The 22,352-nt window shown below is 45.4% G+C and overlaps 1 protein-coding gene across 1 annotated transcript in view; it reads left to right on the plus strand.

Annotated features, from left to right (window-relative positions):
• The window catches only part of KDM4B (lysine demethylase 4B), a 324,593-nt gene extending 306,244 nt beyond the window's left edge, over positions 1-18,349 (plus strand). Inside the window, exons 18-23 of the mRNA XM_070744575.1 lie at positions 416-524; positions 13,079-13,264; positions 13,351-13,515; positions 14,171-14,290; positions 14,681-14,773; positions 16,882-18,349. Coding sequence (XP_070600676.1) covers positions 416-524; positions 13,079-13,264; positions 13,351-13,515; positions 14,171-14,290; positions 14,681-14,773; positions 16,882-17,043 — 835 coding nt within the window. The 3' untranslated portion in view covers positions 17,044-18,349. The remainder of the gene's footprint in view (positions 1-415; positions 525-13,078; positions 13,265-13,350; positions 13,516-14,170; positions 14,291-14,680; positions 14,774-16,881) is intronic.
• Positions 18,350-22,352: the final 4,003 nt, after the last annotated feature.

A 22,352-nucleotide genomic window follows, 5' to 3' on the forward strand; every position in this document is an offset into this window, starting at 1 on the left:
ACCAGATTCCCATCACAACCACGTTACTAACTTTAACAACTGCAGTGATTCACTTAACAACTGGTAAGAAGTGTCGCCAACGTTTGTAAAATGGGGCAAAACAAGAGATGTCTCTATTAACGACATAAATTTTGGGCTCAATGGTGGTCATGCATTGAGGACAACCTGTAATATAGAATCTGCTTCAGACAACTCAAGTCCAGTGGAGGTCCTCCTATCACTCAAACCAGATTGGGCATTGTGTCCTGTAAGGTTGTAAATCTCTTCCTTTTAAGGCCAGAATTAATCTTTGGGCAGCGGTAGAGATCCCTGTCGCACTTCTGCCCCTCTCTCTGATCTATTTTGGACAACTCTTTTTGACCCCTAGGGGGACATAAATATTTCAGTTTCTTCTTCCATCTTGGATGCTTCGTAGGTGGGTCCATGTCATCTGCGCCATCGCTGTCCCAGAAGCCCGTTTTGTCAACGTCCTCGAACGCCACCCCGTCGACATCACTGCCATCCTCGAACAACGGTGGAAACTGGTGAGTCCTTTGGGAAGGGAAACTGAGCTTGGCAGCTTAGTAGCCTCGGCCGGGAGCAGTGGGAGCGAATGTGGATAGCTCGGGGTTGAAGTGTGGCTTCCCTGGTGCTCTTGCAGACGATACATTACCCAACTAGGTGACATCATCAGTGCTAAAAGGGAGCGAGACTTCCTCTCTCTATATGTCCAAGGTGCTTGCCCAGGCATGTTGGTGGGAGCGTTGTTTTCTTCCTGGTGGGTCCCTGATTAATTTAATTAATTTAATTTATTTGACTTTTAAGATTAACCTGTCATTTACTATATGGTTATTTATCTGAATTGGTAGCTTCTCGGCAGAGAGATTAATTAATTAATTTGTTTATTTAATTAGATTTGTATGCCGCCCCTCTCCGTAGACTCGGGGCGGCTAACAACAATAAAAAACAATATAAACAAGTCTAATATTAAAAGTAGTTTAAAAACCCCAATTTAAGAAACCAATCATACATACAAACATACCATGCATAAATTTTGTAAGCCTAGGGGAAAGGGAATACAGTGATCCCTCGAGTTTCGCGATCTCGATCTTCGCGAAACACTATATCGCGATTTAAAAAAAAATATTAATTAAAAAGAAACCTACTTCCGCGTTTGGCTTCGGGAGTCAGCTGGGAAGCGGCGCGGCTGTTTTAAAAGGTCGCAGCCGGCCTGGGGGGCTTCCCAGCACCCCCCGAACCCCCAACCTAGGTCTTCCCGGCCGCCCACGCAAAGGGGAAACCCCGGCTCCTCGCTGATGCCCGCCGCTCGCCCGCCCGCCAGCAAGAGGGGGAAGACCCAGGGAAGGTTCCTTCGGCCGGCCAGCAGCTGATCTGCTCGATAGCGCAGCAGCAGCGAGGAGCCGAATCGGGGTTTCCCCTTTGCGTGGGCGGCGGGGAACGCAAACTCCACCACCTACGCATGCGCGGCCATAGAAAAAAAAGGGCACGCATGCGCAGATGGTGTTTTTACTTCCGCAACCCTACATCGCGAAAAATCGATTATCGCGACGGGTCTTGGAACGGAACCCTCGCGATAATAGAGGGATCACTGTACAGTGGTACCTCAAGATACAAACCCCTCGTCTTACAAACAACTCGTGATACGAACCCGGGGTTCAGAAAAATTTTGCCTCTTCTTACGAACTTTTTTCGAGTTACGAACCGGCGTTCGGAGACTGCTGGGAAGCCGCACGGCTGTTTTAAAAGGTGACAGCCGGGCGGCGGGGCTTCCCAGAAGCCTCCCGAACGCCAGTTCGTAACTTGAACAAAGTTCGTAAGAAGAGGCAAAATTTTGCTGAACCCCGGGTTCGGTTCGGGAGGTTGCTTGCAAGCCCCCCAGGCCGGCTGCGACCTTTTAAAACACCCGCGCCGCTTCCCAGCTGTCTCCTGAAGCCGAACGCCAAAGCTGAACTTCCACGGAACTACCATCTACCAGTGGCAAAGAACTGGTGGGATCATAAGCCCAAAAAAGTGGTCGAAAATGAGCAAGCAAAACTACTGTGGGACTTCCGACTTCAGACTGACCGAATTCTGAAGCATAACACACCAGACATTGTGATTGTGGAGAAAAAGAAGGTATGGATCATCGACATTGCAATCCCAGGAGACAGCAGAATTGAGGAGAAGCAGCTAGAGAAATTAGTGAAATACGAAGATCTAAAAATCGAGCTGCAACGACTCTGGCATAAGCCAGTGAAAGTGGTCCCAGTGGTATTTGGCACGCTGGGCACAGTGCCAAAGGATCTCAGCGGACATTTGAAAACCATTGGAATTGACAAAATCTCCATCTGTCAATTGCAAAAGGCCGCTTTACTGGGATCGGCAAACATCACGCAGTCCTAGGTGCTTAGGAAGCACCTGATTGGTGATGAAATATGAAATCCAGCATAGTGATCTCGTTTGCTGTGTTGTATTGACATAATAATAATAATAATAATAATGATGATAATAACAACAACAACAACAACAACAACAACAACAGAGTTGGAAGGGACCTTGGAGGTCTTCTAGTCCAACCCCTGCTTAGGCAGGAAACTACACTACTTCAGACAGATGGTTATGCAACATCTTCTTAAAAACTTCCAGTGTTGGAGCATTCACAACTTCTGGAGGCAAGCTGTTCCACGGATTATTTGTTCTCACCGTCAGGAAATTTCTCCTTAGTTCTAAGTTGCTTCTCTCCTTGTTCAGCTTCCACCCATTGCTTCTTGTTCTACCCTCAGGTGCTTTGGAGAATAGGTTGACCCCTGGTCCTTCTTAAACTAGACATTCCCAGTTCCTGCAACCGTTCTTCATATGTTTTAGCCTCCAGTCCCCATATCCTCTTTGTGGCTATTCTCTGTAATTTTTCTCAACATCCTTTTTGAATCGTGGCGACCAAAACTGGATGCCGTATTCCAAGTGTGGCCTTACCAAGGCCTTATAAAGTGGTATTAATATTTCACATGATCTCAATTCTATCCCTCTGTTAATGCAGCCTAGAACTGTGTTGGCTTTTTTGGCAGCTGCTGCACAAGGCTGGCTCCTATTTAAATGGTTGTCCAGTAGGACTCCAAGATCCCTCTCCCAGTTACTACTGTTGAGCAATGTACCACATGTACTGTACCTGTGTGTTTTGTTTTTCTTGCCTAAATGTAGAAGCTTATTTTTTTTCACCATTGAATTTCATTTTGTTAGATTGTTTGCCCATTGTTCAAGTTGGTCAATTAGGAGACCAATTAGAGGCCTCCTCTTACGCTTTTGGAGACTTCCCCCTCGTGCAAGTGGGGTTTGGGACCCTGTTGGCGGAGGGGAAGCGACATCAACACACTGATACACAAACGATCAATTGTGTGGAGCTGGCTCCTTTATGAACAACCTGACATTTCCAGCGCACCGTCCTTTTCATTACCCAGGCTTGTAACAGCAAATATTTAAAAATACCTTTTTTTTTTTTTACACGGGGCACTGCCTTGTCCTGCTTAATGGGCCTTCTGAAAGAAACCCACAAAGTCCTCAGGCAAACGGCTTTGCCACTTGAACCCTCTCGATGTCTCTGCATTGCTGCTTCCTGGGTCAGCAGGGTCCATAGAGACAAGCGGGCATTGAGGCTGGGGCAGGGATTGTCGTCTTAAGGGGTCCAGCTGCACTCTGGAGACACTGCAAAGCCCTGCCTCCTCATTGGAGCATGGTCTGCCAGAGGTCCACCCAGAGAGAAGGAAGCTTGTGGTCCAGGTTTGCCTGGGCATTCCTCGGTGAGGGAGAAGGGAGTGGACCCCAGCAGTTGGCTGACAGAACATGAGAGACCTCCTTTAAAAAAAAAAGGATGGATGGATGGATGGACGGACGGACGGACGGACAGATTGATTGATTGATTGATTCTTTTGGCTTGTCCTGTCAGTGGAAGTGGGCTTGGTGTTTTCTTGATAAGGCTGTTAGGCCACCAGTATAGAAACAGAGAGACGGCTCCACTCTTTCTAGCCCTGATGATGTTATCTAATTGGGTCATGAAACGTCTCCAAGACAACCATCAAGCTCAGAGAGCATCAAGGACCCAAAAGTCCTTCTCCACCACCTCCTAAGCCTTCTCAGCTGCTGCTGCTGCTGCTTCTTCTTCTTCTTCTTCTTCTTCTTCTTCTTCTTCTTCTTCTTCTTCTTCTTCTTCTTCTTCTTCTTCTTCTCCTCCTCCTCCTCCTCCTTTTCCTCCTCTTCCTCCTCCTCTTCTTCTTCCCCACAGTCGTCCTCTTCCTCCTCCACCCCACAAAACTCACTCCCTTCTAACCCTGATGATGTTACCTAGTTGGGCAATGAAATGTCTGCAGGAAAAGAACCAAGAACCACCATTCAATCCTCAGCCACCCATTTTCTTCTTCTGCTGGTCCTTGCTTTGTCTTATAATAATAATAATAATAATAATAATAATAATAATAATAATAATAATAATAATAATAATAATACTTCTACTACTACTACTACTACTACTACTACTACTAATAATAATAATAATAATAATAATTTATTAGATTTGTATGCCACCCCTCTCCAAAGACCCTGGGCGGCTCACAACAATAGTCAAGACAATATAACATTGCAACAAATCTAATCTTAAAAGAGAACAATATATAAAACCCCAACAATTAAAAACCATGCAACACATACATACCAAAAACATAAAATATAAAAGCCTATGGGAGATGTCTCAGTTCCCCCATGCCTGGCGATATAGGTGGGTCTTGAGTAATTTACAAAAGACAAGGAGGGTGGGGGCCGTTCTAATCTCTGGGGGGAGTTGATTCATATGCACCAAAGACAAATCCCTTGTGTGTCCAATCACACTTGGCCAATAAAGATTTCCAGCTAGCTGGCTGTAGAAACTCTGAGCTTCCATTCGGAAACCCAAAGAAGTCTTCTGCTCCTTCCCTTCTGCAGTTCCTCTAGTTTCCTTCTCCCTTGGTTGTGTCTCCATCCCCTCGTTTTAAAGTGTTGACCAGAAGGGCATCTGGGAAGCTGGGCCAAGGGAGGGGGGTGTATTGGGGAGAGGGAGCCGCAATGAGAGGGCTCCCATTCCAGAGCCAAGGGGAATTCAGGTAAGTGGGTTGCCAAATCCGAAGTGAAGGAAATAGACCAGATTTGAATTAGTCTCTTGGCAGGAGGTTGGAGCAAACAAACACCCGGCAGCAGACAAACTGCAGTGCGGTGGCCTGATTAGAGAGTGAAACGCAACAGAGCCTCTGCTCCATTTTCCTTGAGAGAAGAATGAGGAGGTTTTTCAGTCAAGAAGAGATTAGGGGCTAGAAGCGAAAATATACGAAGAACCAGTTGCAGGCCCTGGGTTATGTCTAGTCTAGTGAAGAGGAGGACCAAGGGTGATTGATTGCTGTCATAGCAGCCTCCCAATATCTCAGGGGCTACCACAAAGAAGAGGGAGTCAGGCTATTCTCCAAAGCACCTGAAAGTAGAACAAGAAGCAATGTCAACTAAAGAATGTCGCTTGGCGGGACCCAGGGGAAGAGCCTTCTCTGTGGCTGCCCCGGGCCTCTGGAACCAACTCCCCCCAGAGATTAGAATTGCCCCCACCCTCCTTGGCTTTCGTAAGCTCCTCAAAACCCACCTCTGCCGTCATCTTTCCCCCTAGGCTTCTACAATTTATGCATGGTACGTCTGTATGTATGTTTGGTTTTATAATAAGGGTTTTTAACTGTTTTAATATTGGATTGTTATATGCTGTATTTATTACTGTTGTTAGCCGCCCTGAGTCTCCGGAGAGGGGCGGCATACAAATCCAATCAATCAATCAATCAATCAATCAATCAATCAATCAATCAATCAATAAATAAATAAATAAATAAATAAATAAATAAATTTTAAAAAAAAAAGCAATGGGTGGAAGCTGAACAAGGAGAGAAGCAACTTAGAACTAAGGAGAAATTTCCTTGGCAGTTAGAACACTTAACCAGTGGAACTACCTGCCTCCAGAAGTTGTGGGTGCTTCATCATTGGAGGCTTTTAAGATAAGACAGGACAGTCATTTTTCACAAATAGTACAGTTATTCCTCAACTTCAGGAGAGAGGCAGCTTATAAATTAGATAGATAGATAGACAGACAGATAGAGAAACATAGAAGATTGATGGCAGAAAAAGACCTCCTGGTCCATCTAGTCTGCCCTTATACTATTTCCTGTATTTTATCTTAGGTTGGATATATGTTTATCCCAGGCATGTTTAAATTCAGTGACTGTGGATTTACCAACCACGTCTGCTGGAAGTTTGTCCCAAGCATCTACTACTCTTTCAGTCAAATAATATTTTCTCACATTGCTTCTGATCTTTCCCCCAACTAACCTCAGACAGACAGAGACAAACCTACGACCACAATGGAGCCCAAAATTTATGTTGCTTAGCAAGAAATTTGTGCCGGAAACCAAATCTCATGTGAGGACACTCACGCACATGAGATTTCACCGATTTTCTTTGCTTCCGCACATGCATACGCAGTTCCATTTTTTCCTAGTGGAACACTGTCCCCCACCTTCCCCCCAGGAACCCAATACTGGTGATGTCACACATTGGTGGTTGGGACGTATATTTTGAGTGAGGAAGCCTCGGCAGAGAGACGAAAGAGCCACACTCGGCTCCAGAGCCCCAGGTTGCTGACCCCTGACTTTGACCCTCGCGTTCAGCTTCCTCCTCTTCCTCTCAGCCCACCACTGCAGCCTATTCGGGCCTTTTGAAATCTTCCCTCTCTTCACTAAAGGACAATTCCATCTGTCCGTCCATTACCTTGGGGGGAGAATCATTGACTCCCTCAGAGAGGGTTCGCAACTTGGGCGTCCTCCTCGATCCACAGCTCACATTAGAGAAACACCTTTCAGCTGTGGCGAGGGGGGCGTTCGCCCAGGTTCGCCTGGTGCACCAGTTGCGGCCCTATTTGGACCAAGAGTCACTACTCACAGTCACTCCTGCCCTCATCACCTCGAGGCTCAACTACTGTAATGCTCTCTACATGGGGCTACCTTTGAAGAATGTTCGGAAACTTCAGATCGTGCAGAATGCAGCTACGAGAGCAATCATAGGCTTCCCAAGGCATGCCCATGTTACTCCAACACTCCGCAGTCTGCATTGGTTGCCGATCAGTTTCCGGTCACAATTCAAAGTGTTGGTTATGACCTATAAAGCCCTTCATGGCACCGGGCCAGAATATCTCAGGGACCGCCTTCTGCCGCACAAATCCCAGCGACCAGTTAGGTCCCACAGAGTGGGTCTTCTCCGGGTCCCGTCAACCAAACAATGTCGCTTGGTGGGACCCAGAGGAAGAGCCTTCTCTGTGGCGGCCCCGACCCTATGGAACCAACTCCCCCCAGAGATTAGAATTGCCCCCACACTCCTTGCCTTTCGTAAGCTTCTTAAAACCCACCTCTGCCGCCAGTCATGGGGGAACTGAGATATTCTTTCCCCCTAGGCCTTCACAATTTTATGTATGGTATGTTTGTATGTATGATTGGTTTTTATATAATGGGTTTTTAACTGTTTTTTTAGTATTGGATTTTGTTGTACTGTTTTACTGCTGTTGTTAGCCGCCCCGAGTCTGCGGAGAGGGGCAGCATACAAATCCAATAAATAATAATAATAATAAAGTCTAGGGCTGCAACCCCCGTCCTTCTCTCCCCAGCTCCACAAGGGAGTCATCCACAGAGTTGAGACGTTCTCACTTTGTCATCCTATAATTTCCCGGCCTTGCTCTGATGCGCTGCCTCATTTAGAAAGCGTCTTGTTTGTGTGGCTCCTGATGGGCCTTTTGCAGAGCTGCTCTGTAAATTATGACGTAGGATTTCAGAATAATTAGTTGTCATCCCCTCTGTTGCCTGCGTGAGTTGTAGCACTCATCCAGGGCTTAGACAACTCTCCTCTTACTCCGAGCCGCGGCGGTGAAGAGGGCTGTTTGATTCCCTTACCACGTACGTTGCTGCCTTCTTTCTACGTTTCAAGATTTTTAAAATTCTAATTCCATTACAATACAGATAGTCCTTGACTTACGACCAAAACGGAGCCCAAAACGATCATGAGCCGTTGTAACTTTGCTCACTAAGTGAACTGTTATAAGTCAAGGACCACCTGTGTTCTGATTCAGAGTTTGGGGGTGACTTTGGGATTCGAAAAGGAGCAGTTAGTCGAGATGAGAATTTCCTGCGTTGATTAACAGGAGAGGAAAGTTATCCTTGCAGTTATATTTTAGGATTGAATGTAAGACTGGCTTGGCTGACATGATTTGGAGCAGCACTTGATTAAAAAGGAAAAAAAAAACACAGTTAAGCTATCAAGGATACACTGTGAAGGACAAAGCACCGACAGTTTATTCTTTATTGGTACCAACAAGGCCTTATTATTAAAAGGTCCATACTTGAATCCTGCTTTAATCAAGGCAAGAGAAGAACAGAGTTGGAAGGGACCCTGGAGGTCTTCTAGTCCAACCCTCTGCTCAGACAGGAACCCTGTACCATTTTACATAAAAACATAGAAGACTGATGGCAGAAAAAGACCTCATGATCCACCTAGTCTGCCCTTATACTATTTTCTGTATTTTAGCTAAGGATGGATATATGTTTATCCCAGGCATGTTTAAATTCAGTTACTGTGGATTTACCAACCATGTCTGCTGGAAGTTTGTTCCAAGGATCTACTACTCTTTCAGTAAAATAATATTTTCTCCCGTTGCTTTTGATCTCTCCCCCAACTAACTTCAGATTGTGTCCCCTTGTTCTTGTGTTCACTTTCCTATTAAAAACACTTCCCTCCTGGACCTTATTTAACCTTGCTGTTCAGTTTGGGTCGTATGTGACCCGAAGCCAAGTTTGAGTCCCTGTAAAAAATTTCCCCTGCATATCTGAAACTTGAAATTTCATGACTTTTCATCATTTCAGGGGTTCTCTCTATGAGAATTATTTTTTGGGGGTGGGGGGTTTCTTTCTTGCTGAAAAACAAAAAGTCACACTAGTTGTGTTCCCAGGTCACCCTGACCCGGACCGAAAACTCTTCATTTGAAGTGCTTATGTTTGGTCAATTTGAATACTTTTTCACTTGGAAAGTATTCCGAACATTTCTGCACACAATGAAATTAAAATTGAAATGAAAAAAGTAATTCTTATTGGTTTATTTTGCTGATCGAATGCGTGCCCCCCGGGAACATAAAATTAGGGAGTTTTCTTGAACTGAACAGCAAGGTTAACCCTTTAACATATTTAAATGTTTCGATCATGTCCCCCCTTTCCCTTCTGTCCTCCAGACTATACAGATTGCGTTCATGAAGTCTTTCCTGATACGTTTTATGCTTAAGACCTTCCACCATTCTTGTAGCCCGTCTTTGGACCCGTTCAATTTTGTCAATATCTTTTTGTAGGTGAGGTCTCCAGAACAGTATTCCAAATGTGGTCTCACCAGCACTCTATATAAGGGGATCACAATCTCCCTCTTCCTGCTTGTTATAGATAAATTCTGTACAATCTCTTCTGAAAAACTTCCAGTGTTGGAGCACTCACAAGTTCACAGCTTCTGGAGGCAAGGCATGTTCCACTGATTAACTGTTATCACTGTGAAGAAATTAGGTTGCTTTTCTCCGTGATTGCTTCTACCATCCGTTGGGTCTCGTCCTGAAAATTCCGGCATGATTTTGAGATACCCAAAGGACAGTTTAGCAGCCTTTTTGTGTACAGAGCCGATTCCCAGATCGAAACCAGCGTGAAAGAAAAGCCAAACTGAGAATGGAATAGATGGAAGATGTTGAGACTTTGGAAAAAGTGCATAGAAGAGCAACTAAGATGATCAGAGGCCTCAAAACATATCAAGAATATTTGCAGGATTTGCATATGGATGGACAGTCTAGAGAAAATAAGAATTAGGGGTGACGTGATAACAGTCTTCCATTATTTGAGGGGCTGCCATAAGAAGGAGAGGGAGTCAACCTATTCTGCCAAGCACCAGAGGGCAGGACAAGAAGTGATGGACGGAAACATATCTGGGTGTCAACAGACTCAAACTCAACCCGGATAAGACGGAGTGGCTGTGGGTTTTGCCTCCCAAGGACAATCCCATCTGTCCGTCCATCACCCTGGGGGGGGGAGTTATTGACCCCCTCGGAGAGGGTCCGCAACTTGGGCGTCCTCCTCGATCCACAGCTCACATTAGAGAACCATCTTTCAGCTGTGGCGAGGGGGGCATTTGCCCAGGTTCGCCTGGTGCATCAGTTGCGGCCCTATCTGGACCGGGACTCATTGCTCACAGTCACTCATGCCCTCATCACCTCGAGGTTCAACTACTATGCTCTCTACATGGGGCTACCTTTGAAGAGTGTTCGGAAACTTCAGATCGTGCAGAATGCAGCTGCGAGAGAAGTCATGGGCTTACCTAGGTATGCCCATGTTTCACCAACACTCCGCAGTCTGCATTGGTTGCCGATCAGTTTCCGGTCACAATTCAAAGTGTTGGTTATGACCTATAAAGCCCTTCATGGCACTGGACCAGAATATCTCAGGGACCACCTTCTGCCGCATGAATCCCAGCGACCGATTAGGTCCCACAGAGTGGGCCTTCTCCGGGTCCCGACTGTCGGTTGGCGGGCCCCAGGGAAGAGCCTTCTCTGTGGCGGCCCTGACTCTCTGGAACCAACTCCCCCCCAGAGATTAGAACTGCCCCTACTCTCCCTGCCTTTCGTAAACTCCTTAAAACCCACCTTTGTCGTCAGGCATGGGGTAACTGAATCACCTCCCCCGGGCATGTACAAGTTATGCATGGTATGTTTGTGTGTATGTTTGTTTAGAAATATGGGTTATTTTAAATATTTTAAATTATATTTAGATTTGTCATGAATTGTTGTATCCTGCTGTGAGCCGCCCCGAGTCTGCGGAGAGGGGCGGCATACAAATCTAAATAATAAATAAATAAATAAATAAATATCAAGGAGAGAAGCAACAACCTGGAATTAGGTCAAAACATCCTAACAGAGGAGCACTTAACCTGTGGAACTGCTTGCCTCCAGGAGTTGTGGTTGATCACTGGAGGGTTTTAAGAAGAGACTGGACACCTACCTCCATTAGATCCAAGCAGGAGTAAATCTCACTGTGTAGGTGTTGTTCTTGACACTTTCAATCCTTATGGGGGAAAAGTTGTGGGCAGTGTTTTAAGGACTTAAAAGATGTTAATTTTGGAATCAGCAGCCAAAGGCTGTTAAGAGCATTGATTTTTTAAAAGTCATAAACAGATGAGGGGGTCAGGTGGAGTCAAAATAAGACTTTGAAATTAATTACAGGAGTCCTTCCCCGTGGGTTGCCTGGGATTTTATTTAAAATAATATATATAAGAAATTAAATTTAATTATAAAAAATCTTCCCGTAGGGAAACCATCCTTGATTAGAGAAAAACATGATAAGGGGATTGTGAAGGTTAGACTCTAGAGGGAACCAGAAAGAAGGTTATAATTAGAGGAGAAGAGACCCATTAATACAGAATGCAACAAAATATTCTAGGGGTGGAAGGTTTTAAGAATATTTGAGGCCCATCTATGGAGAGGCTTCTCTGAAATATTCTCTTCTTATAAAAATGAGACAAAGATGTTTTAGAACCAAAAGAGATATCAGCAGATTGAGGCTGATTTTAATGTGGATGTTAACATAACAGGCTACAAGAATGATATAGAACAAGATGATATTCAGAATTTACAAACAGAACCGGCTGACGTCTTAATGATTAAAAGGAGTATTCAGATAAAAAAAACAGAAGCATGTCTTGAATAGACATATCTGCTTTGGATTCACAAATGAGACTTGTTAAAAAGTTTTGGAGGAGATTTTGAGAAGAGAAAATGAAACCAAATGCTGGGACGTGATTGAAAAGAATTAAAAACCAAGATTGTTAAAAAGCAAAAGAATATAGAGTTGGATTACTTGATCAGGGCTAAAATATGTTCTTTTTCCTTAATGGATCATTGCTAATTAGGCCTGAATGACAAAGCTTTCAAGATTGGTTGATAGAGAAGAGTTGAAATATGAGAAGAAAGGAATTTTGCTTTCATTTCTCTCAACTCTTGATGGACATTTGATGATTAGGGTTGAATGTCCCTTTTTAGAATAGTTTATTGGTAAGAGATAGCATATGGAAAGAAGAAAATCTTTTGTTGCAATATAAAATAAAGAGATAAATTATTAAAATGTATGGTAATTATTTTGATTCACCTCACCTCAAGAAGGATATAATGGAACTGGAAAAGCTGCAAAAAAGGGCAACAAGAATGATCAAGGAAATGGAGCCCCTCCCTTGTGAAACCAGGTTGCAACGCCTTGGTCTCTTCAGCCTTAGAAAGATGGCGTTTAAGGGGTGACTTGATCGAAGTGTATAAAATCATGCATGGGATAGAAAAGGTGGATAGAGAAAAAATCTTTTCTCTATCACACACTGTTAGGACAAGGGGGCCCTCCCTAAAGCTCATAGGTAAGAAAGGGAGGACAAATAAAGGGAAATATTTCTTCACCCAGAGGGTCCTTGGTTTATGGAATTCTCTTCCAGAAGAGGTCGTGACAGCTATCAGCCTGGATAGCTTCAAAGTAGGATTAGACAGATTCATGGATGCCAAGTGTATCATAGGTGGGTTATTGAAACGGATGTCCAAGTGCTGCCTCTTTGTTGGTTGAGGCAGGCAGGGTTCTCTTGGGTCCCATTTGTTGGGGGTCAAGGGAAAGGAAGGGTTTTGCTTTCTCTTTCTGCTCAAGATCCCCATGGACAATTGGTGGGCCACTGTGGGACACAGAATGCTGGACTCGATGGGCCTTGGCCTGATTCAGCAGGGCTCTTCTTATGTTCTTATGATTAAGGGAAGAGCCATTTCTTTATCTCTATTTTGGCAACCCATCACTGGGCGTTTTGGACTTGTGTTGCCTCTGAAGCGAACCCTTCTGCTTTCCCCAGCAATTGGCCTTTTCTCAACCGCTCATTTTTGGCAGAATCTGAACTCCTCACTGCCGTAACGCTGGATCCTCTGCCGTGCCCCCTAACACAACTCCTCTTTTCTTTCCAGAAATGTGTCTACTGCCGTAAGCGGATGAAGAAAGTCTCCGGGGCCTGCATCCAGTGTTCCTCCGAGCACTGCTCCACGTCATTCCATGTCACCTGCGCCCACGCGGCAGGCGTGCCCATCGAGCCCGACGATTGGCCCTACGTGGTGTCCATCACCTGCTTGAAACACAAACCAGCCAGCCACCTAGTAGGTCTCCTTTGAATCTGTCCCTGCCCCTTCCTCTTCTCTTCCTTGTCCCCCTTGTCCACTCTTGTCTCTTTTGTCCTGTTTAGCTTCCCTTTTCCAGAGGGGTCTCCCTGAGCCAGACGGTAATTGCGAGGAACCGGGACCGCAGCTACTACCAGTGTAAAGTGATCGGGGTGACCACACAGACCTTTTACGAGGTCAATTTTGAGGATGGCTCCTACAGCGATAACATCTACCCAGAAAACATTCTTGTAAGTAGCTTTGAAGGACAGGGAGCCTTAAGGGTAGTGGGTGTAGCATTGTTATGGTCTGCCAACGGCTGTTGTGAGCGCTCCTTGTCCACCTCAGGTCAGGTCAGATTCTGAGGAGGGTGAGCCAGGCCCCTCTGGATACCCTGGGCCAGGGGGGTTGACAGATGAAGCAGAGAGCGAGAATGAGGGAGAAAGTGACCGTAGTGAGCCTGAGGAACCACTAGAGGGGGCTGATGTGACAATGGGGGAGTGGTTCCAGTCAGAGGATGAGGAAGACATGAGAGTGGAAAGTCATTGGACTGACCCTCACTATAGAAGACTGCTCAGAAGGCGAGAGGAGTTACATAGTAAAAGGTGTTAGTTTACAGACTTAGCCTCTTTGGGGTGTGATGTTATGTCCAGGTGGCATACAAGTCCAATGAATGAATGAATGAATGAATGAATGAATGAATGAAGGAAGGAAGGAAGGAAGGAAGGAAGGAAGGAAGGAAGGAAGGAAGGAAGAAAAAGGAAGGAAGGGTTGTAGGAAATGGGGTGTGGAGAAAAATCGAATGAATGAATGAATGAATGAATGAATGAATGAATGAATGCTGACAAGGAGGGGGAACCTTGAGCCCACGAGAGCTGCTTGTAAAGAGATCCTTTTGCTTCTCAGAGCAGAGACTGCCTTAAGATGGGGCCTCCCGCGGAGGGCGAGCTGCTCCAGCTGAAGTTGACCAATGGCGTCACTTACCAGGCCAAGTTCATTGCTGCCCACGTCAACGAGATCCTTCAGGTGAGAGCCCAAGTTTACTTTACTTTCGCTTGTTTACTTTGCTTTTTTAATCCTGCCTGTGTTGGCTTTACAAATAATTCAAGGCAGGCGAAAACACGTAAGGTCCCTTCCTCTTCCTGTTTTCCCCACATCATCATCCCTGCTGAGAGAGTGGGGGACTGGCGCAAACTCAGCCAGCCAGCTTTCACGGCTAAGGCGGGACTAGAACTCACCTTCTCCTGGTGATTGGCCCAAAGTCACCCAACTCACTTTCCATGTCTAAAGCGGGACTAGAACTCCCTGTGAGGCTAGCGGTTGTAGTGGAAGAATGTCAGGGAACTTAGATGGGAGCTATGGATCCTAAACCAGAGGCCGCCAAGCGTTTGACACTTGCTCCGTTTCCTTCCACAGGTAGAGTTTGAAGATGGCTCTCAGCTGATGGTCAAACGAGCGGAGATCTACACCCTTGACGAAGAACTTCCCAAGAGAGTAAAATCTCGCCTGGTAGGTATCTGGGGTTCATCCGTGGGGAGATGAAGCTTGGAGCAGGGTTTGGGGAAGAAATTTTGTGAACATCAGGTCAAAAATGTGAGATGTAGGAGTTATAGTCACAGAGAGATGGTTTCCTGAGCAAAGCAGTTCCATGCTAGGAAGACCTTCTCTCTGGGCACGAAGCCTCTGCTCTTAAGAGACCTGTTTTCTCTGAGTATGCTGTTCAGAAATATATATATATCAAATGTTTTTAGCTGGAATTTTAAAATTAAGGGAGACTAGGATGGTACCATTTCGGCCTTGTTCTGGCCTCATCAGCTAGCCATACCCTTCCTTACTGGGATTCGATCTGGCAGCCTCTGCCTTGTAAGGCAGAGAGTTAGCAGTTGAGCCACCAGACCTTGATCCTTCCAGCTCTGTACCAGGGAGGGGCTATATGTTTTTTTATGTCGGATCACCCTGGTATATTGGAGGAACGTCACAGCTCCTTTTTGCCTCTAGGCCCAACCCAGGACCATTTCAAGGCAGTTAATTTATTCATAGCCGACAACTATATTCTGTATGTATCAAATGTTTTTAGCTGAAATTTTAAAATTAAGGGAGACTAGGATGGTACCATTTCGGCCTTGTTCTGGCTTCATCAGCTAGCCACACCCTTCCTTACTGGGATTCGATCTGGCAGCCTCTGCCTTGTAAGGCAGAGAGTTAGCAGTTGAGCCACCAGATATATATATATCTGCATGTGTTCAGAGCACTGTCTTGCTCAGGACTTGCTATTTATTTTTATAACAAAATTCTTGTGCACACAATGATTGACGTACCCTAAAGATAGCTAACTATTCCATAGAGCCGGGGCCACCACAGAGAAGGCTAAGCCCTGCCAGACGACATTGCTTGGCTGACGGGACCTGGAGAAGGCCGACTCTGTGGGTCCTGACTGGCCGCTGGGACACGTGAGACAGAAGGCGGTCCCGTAAGTCAGTGTTTCCCAACCTTGGCAACTTGAAGATATCTGGCGTTCGCTGGCTGGGGTATTCTGGGAGTTGAAGTCCAGATATCTTCAAGTTGCCAAGGTTGGGAAGCACTGCGGTATGTAACCTGGTCCCATGCCATGTAGGGCTTGATAGGTCATAACTAGTGTTGGGCGAACCTGTTGAAGTTCGGGTTCAGCGGGTTCTGACGAACTTGACGTCGGAGTTCGGGTAGGTTCACCGAACCCTAGCCCCAACACCTCTGGCCTGGCGGGAGGTGAAGCGCTGGAGGTGGGTGTCAGGCTCCATCAAACGGGTGATGGCTGGGAGCCGCCAAAAATCCCTGCCCCTAGTTCTCTCTCATTTCGGCGGCTCCCGGCCATCACCCGCTTGATGGAGACTGACACCACCGCCTCCCAGTGCTTTGCCTCCTGCCGGGCAAGAGGGCTCGGTAGGCAGGTTCTGCCAGGCCGGCTTTTGAGGATCCTGGCGGGCAGCTTCAAGCGGGCGATGGCTGGGAGCCACCGAAACGAGAGAGAACTAGGGGCAAGGATTTTCGGCAGCTGCTGGCCATCGCCCGCTTGAAACTGCCCACCAGGATCTTCAAAAGCCGGCCCAGTAGAACCTGCCTTCTGAGTCTTCTTGCCTGGTGGGAGGCAGGGGTGGAGGGGGGTGTCAGTTCTCTCTCCTTTCGGCGGCTCCTGGCCATCACCCGCTTGATGGAGTCTGACACCTCCCCCAGCGCTTCAGGATCCCGGCCGGCAGCTTCAAGCGGGCGGTGGGCAGGAGGGGGAGGTGGGAAGAAGGGCTTTGAGTCAGAGCCCTCCCCATCTCCCCCTCCCACTCACCGCGGTGTTCAAGCAAATGGCGAACCTGAACACGGACTTCTGAAAAAGTCCGGGTTTGGGTTCGGTATGCTGAACCCTGCAAAGTTCGGCACGGGCCTGAACTATGCAAGTTCGGTTTGCCTGACACTAGTCATAACCAACACTTTGAATTGTGTTCGGAGACTAATCAGCAGCCAGTGCAGCTCGTGGAAGGCCCACGATTGCTCACGGGGCTGCATTCTTTGTGTCTTCCCTCGGGCCAGTAAGATTTCCTTGTGGTCTCCCCTTTCTCCCTCACGCCTCTCCCATTCCTGCTCTACAGCAGTTGCCAGGCAGTGGAGCTCCTCTGGAACAGACGATCTCAGGAGACGACTCCAAAGCAGCCAAGCGCCCGCGAGTGGGCACCCCAAAGAGCTGCGAGGACGGCGGCCCGCGACCCAACCATTTCGCCATCATGGAGACCGTCCTGAATGCTAAGATTTAGCTGGAGGAATTCCACCAGGCCGAGCAGCGCTTTCAAGGAAAGGAAAGGGGTGGGTGGGGAAACGACCCCTTTTCAGCCGCCACCACCCACCACCCTCACCACAACCCCTCCGAGTGTTAATTTAAGTGGAAAAACTGTGGCGAGAGAGACCCAGCCGGCGTGCAATAACTTGCAAATTTGAATTCTTTTCCTTCCATTTTGGCGGGGTTTTTTCTCTTCTTCTTTCGTTTGTTTTTGGACTTTTGGGAAGCTTGACTTGCTCCTGGCCTACCTCTGTTCTTCCTGATGATTTTTTTGGAGTGGATAAAACCTGCTTTGTTTTGTTTTGTTTTCTCCTTCCGGGAAGTGGTGGTGGGTGGGGTGGATTTCACGGGGCGAGACATCCATTTTCTCCTCCGTAAGAAACTTGGAAAGGAAGAATACGGGCAAGCGAAGCGATTCTGTGGACCGAACTTTCAGTCTTTCATTTGTTTGTTTTCATTGGTTTCAGAAACAAAAACGACGCTCAAGAAATGGTTGGAATTTGCAATGGTAATTCCGCTTTTTAAATCTCATTGTCTCATTGTCTTTCTTCTTCTTTTTCTTTTCCTTCCTTCCTTCCTTCCTCTTTTCCTTTCTTTCTTTCCTTCCTTTCCTTCTTTCCTTTCTTTCTTTCCTTCCTTCCTCTTTCTTTCTTTCTCTTCCTCTTTCCTTACATAATACATTTCTGTCTCTCGTTCTTTTCCCCTTTTTCAAAAAGGTGCAATTTCTCCGACTACTGAAGCCACCTTTTTTAGCAATCAGCAATTTGCGTATGTATATATTATATATACATATATATATTAGAAATTGCCTTCGACATTTTCTATTAAAAGAGAGGAAAAAAAGAAAACAGCGTTTTTTACAAAAAAAAAATTGCAAGCAAAACCAACAACATGAAAGAGTGAAGGGTTTGCACAGATATTTTCCCCCGCACTCCCTTGTACAAAGCCCTTCCGGCCACCGGCCCCTCTCCCGGCCCTGTATTCTAATCCCACCGCTTGAGGTTTATGGTGCCCTCCCCCCCCCTCCTCCTCCTCTTCCTCCCAAAAATAAATAAATACGTAAATAAAAGAAACCTTTGCCATTTTGCAGAGAGGGAGGGAGCACTTCTTATTATTTATTTTGCTTTCGTTTCTTTCGGTGGGGGCTGGGGGGAAATATCTTTTATTGGGGGGCGTGGGTGGGTGGGAATAAACCCCGCATGACGGGGATCTTTCTCTTAAAACAAAAAGACACTTTGAAATGATAAAAAGTTTTGTAATAAATGACACCATTGCAACTGTGAGTCGGTGGGTTTCAGTGTTTCAGCCGCTTCCTCTTTTCTCTCTTCCTGTCTTGCTGGGGGAATTCTGGGAGTTGAAGTCCCCCCCATTTTCCACCCGCCGCATTTACAGGAAATAGGTTTTTTATTTTTTTCTCCACACCAATCACATATGCAATACAATATACCATCCATCTTAAAATACAATACAATAATACAGTTTTTGAATTGGGTATTCATAGTCCGTCCAGTGCTATGTACTTTTGACATCTGGATAAAAAATAATTATTCAAATGTCTTATATGCATTTAAAAAGCTATTAACTAATACAGTTTCTTTTAGCTGCTTCTGTTCTTATCACATCTGATCATTTAGGCTGCATTTCAATGACTTGCCACATTTCAATAACGATGAGCTGAAGGAACAATTTAGGGTTTAAACTAGAGATGTTCCATTTGGATCACTTTAGGATTTGTGGACTTCAATTCAGTCCTCAGAGAGTGTTCTGCCTGACTGACTCAGGCAATGCGTAATAGTCCAAGGAAAAGAAATCAAACACACACGTGCTCTGCTAATCAGCAAACTTGTATTAAATAAACAAAAAAGGGTTACTCAAAACAGTTCTTAGTGTCCGAAAACAATGATAGTGCAAGGCTTACTTCAGCCGCATACAAAAGCACAGGAAAAAACAAACAAAGACAACCTGGAATGAGCAAAGACGTTTCAGGAGTCCTTTTGAATCTTTGGAGCAAACAGCAAGTCCCAGAGTTTTCAACTCCCCCTTATCTGAAAAAGCTGGGTTGAAAACTCCAACGGCACGGAACAGAAACTTCAGAGCAGGAACCACAAAATAACACAGATAAACAGCCACAGTTTGCCTTGGGCCTTTGTTCCCTTTTATCCCTTTAGCCCTCATTAAGGGAACCACACCCAGCCCTCAGTATAAGAACCACACCCAGCCCAGGTGCTCCTAGGATGACTTGTAATACTCCTTCAATTGATCCCTTCTTTCCATAGCTCTTTGGCTACGCAGATCAATATATTGATCTGCAGAAGAACCCAGGGACGAAAGACTGAGGGACTGCATGCCAAATCCCCTGGGCTGTCTGCTGAATCCTGCGTACCAGTGGCCTCGTCCTCCTGGCTGTCTGCCGCGTCTTCCTGGCTGTCAGCCAGGCTTTTGTATTCACTTTGTGCCGCGTCTCTCCCATCTGTGGGAGCAACGGCTGGCCCAGGCCCAAACACAACAGAGAGGGGCAGCATATAAATCCAATAAATAAATACATTTCCAGAATTGACTTGCGGACTTCAATTCCCAGAATTCCCCAGCCAGCCATCATGGAATTCTGGGAACTGAAGTCCACAAATCTTATAGTGGCCGAAGTTGGACATCCCAGGTTTAGATCTAAAACCACCTCAAATAATCCCTTTCTCACCAGTGCCCCAAATCACCTCTTTTGCTCGAGAGGCGATGAAGTGACCGTTCGCACAACTACTTACATTCTACACACATACACACACACACAAACTGCTGTATCTCCCATCGCCGCCTGCTGCTTTTCCGCAAAATCTTATTTAGAGCCCCTTGTGGTTGCTACTCTGTGTAAAGTCCCATTCAAGGTGTGAAAATTCACTCCAGTGAAAGGCAGCATTGATTCTCTGGGTGTTAACGACATAATGGCTCCTCTGAAGGATCACCAGCTGTTTCGTAACCACAACCACAACCCTACACAGGGGCTCTTCAATGAAGAACCCACAGTTGAGCCCAAAATGTACGTTGCTAAGTGAGAAATTTGTTAAGTGAGTTTGTGCCCCATTTTTATGACTTTTCTTGCCACGTTTGTTAAGTGAATCAATGCGGTCATTAAATTAGTCAGACGGTTGTTAAGTGAATGGACTTCACTTGACAGAAGGTCGCAAAAGAGGATCAGGTGGCCACGAGACAGGACAACCGTCATAAATATGAAGAACGGTTGCAGGAACTGGGCATGGCTAGTTTAATGCAAAGAAGGACCAGGGGAGACAGGATAGCAGCCTTCCAATGTCTCAGGGGTTGCCACAAAGAAGAGGGAGTCAACCTATTCTCCAAAGCACCTGAGGGTAGAACAAGAAGCAATGGGTGGAAGCTGAACAAGGAGAGAAACAACTTAGAACTAATGAGACATTTCCCGACAGAACAATTAATCAGTGGAACAGCTTGCCACCAGAAGTTGTGAATGCTGCAACACTGGAAGTTTTTAAGAAGATGTTGGATAACCATCTGTCTGAAGCGGTGTAGGGTTTCCTACCTAAGCAGGGGGTTGGACTAGAAGACCTCCAAGGTCCCTTCCAACTCTGTTATTATTATTAATTATTATTATTTATTATTATAAATATGAATCAGTCAAGCATCCAAACATAAATCACGTGACCATGGGAGTTTATTTATTTATTTTATTTGACTTCTATGCCGCCCAATCCCATTGGGACTCCGAGCGGTTTACAACAAATAATGCCGCAATGGTCATTGCAGAACGCATAGTTCTATATAGTACCTTAAGTATTACTTACATACATAGTACATAGACCAGTATTTAACACACATTGCGGGTTAGTTCATATATTGGCAAACCCAACCAGTGAAGTACGTAGTACTGACAAAAATGATCACAAGGCAACATTTTTTAGTGCTGTCACTTCAAATGGTCACTAAGGGAACTATTGTAAGTCAAGGACTGTCTTTTTTTCAAAAGAAAATCTGGAATTTCTCCCTACACAGCAGAAGCACTACCTGTTTTGTTTTGTTTTGTTTTTTAAAAAAGGCCCTTCCAAGCTGTTTCCAAAGTCTGGGCTTTTGTATGAGTCTTCGGAGAGGGGCGGCATACAAATCTAATAAATAAATAAAATGCAATAAAAAAGCATAAATTTGCTTCTATAAAATACATTTTAAAACAACAACAACATTCAATAATGGGAACCCATCTTTCTTTAAAGAGCTGTAGATAATTGTGTTTTTCTAAACACTTGAGGTTTATTGTTGGTCCAGGGAAAGAATTCATGAATGCAGAATAAAATGATGTGAAATTCACACCTCCCAAAGAATACTGGCTGGGGAATTCTGGGAGTTGAAGTCTACACCCAAGGGTGGCTTCCTCTTGGTTTGGATCGGTTTGCCACGATGACGTTAACAGACCCGATCATTTGGTGCCAGTCCGTGGGCCCTCCGATCTTTTTTATTATTTATTTATTCATTTATTCATTTATTTATTTATTTATATTTTCCTTCTGAGAAGGCACAAAAGCTGAGTTCCAGCACTCTGCATGGGGGCGCCGTCTTTTTTTGGCTCCTCACCCCCGATTTTCCGTTACTACATGCATGGCCATGAGATGCCACATTTGGAATACTGTGTTCGGTTCTGGAGACCTCACCTACAAAAAGATATTGACAAAATTGAATGGGTCCAAAGACGGGCTACAAGAATGGTGGAAGGTCTTAAGCATAAAACGTATCAGGAAAGACTTCATGAACTCAATCTGTATAGTCTGGAGGACAGAAGGAAAAGGGGGGACATGATCGAAACATTTAAATATATTAAAGGGTTAAATAAGGTCCAGGAGGGAAGTGTTTTTAATAGGAAAGTGAACACAAGAACAAGGGGACACAATCTGAAGTTAGTTGGGGGAAAGATCAAAAGCAACGTGAGAAAATATTATTTCACTGAAAGAGTAGTAGATCCTTGGAACAAACTTCCAGCAGACGTGGTTGGTAAATCCACAGTAACTGAATTTAAACATGCCTGGGATAAACATATATCCATCCTAAGATAAAATACAGGAAATAGTATAAGGGCAGACTAGATGGACCAGGAGGTCTTTTTCTGCCGTCAGTCTTCTATGTTTCTATGTTTCTATGCACCCACAAAATGCAGGAGAGTGCGAGCCGGCAGTAAGGTAAATTGGAACCCACCCCTACATCCCTCTTAAAACATGGCTGGGGAATTCTGGGAGTTGGTCTACCCATCTTAAACCATGCTGGCTGGGGAATTCT

Source organism: Erythrolamprus reginae, chromosome 1 (assembly GCF_031021105.1).
Source record: "Erythrolamprus reginae isolate rEryReg1 chromosome 1, rEryReg1.hap1, whole genome shotgun sequence".
Classification (NCBI taxonomy): domain Eukaryota; kingdom Metazoa; phylum Chordata; class Lepidosauria; order Squamata; family Dipsadidae; genus Erythrolamprus; species Erythrolamprus reginae.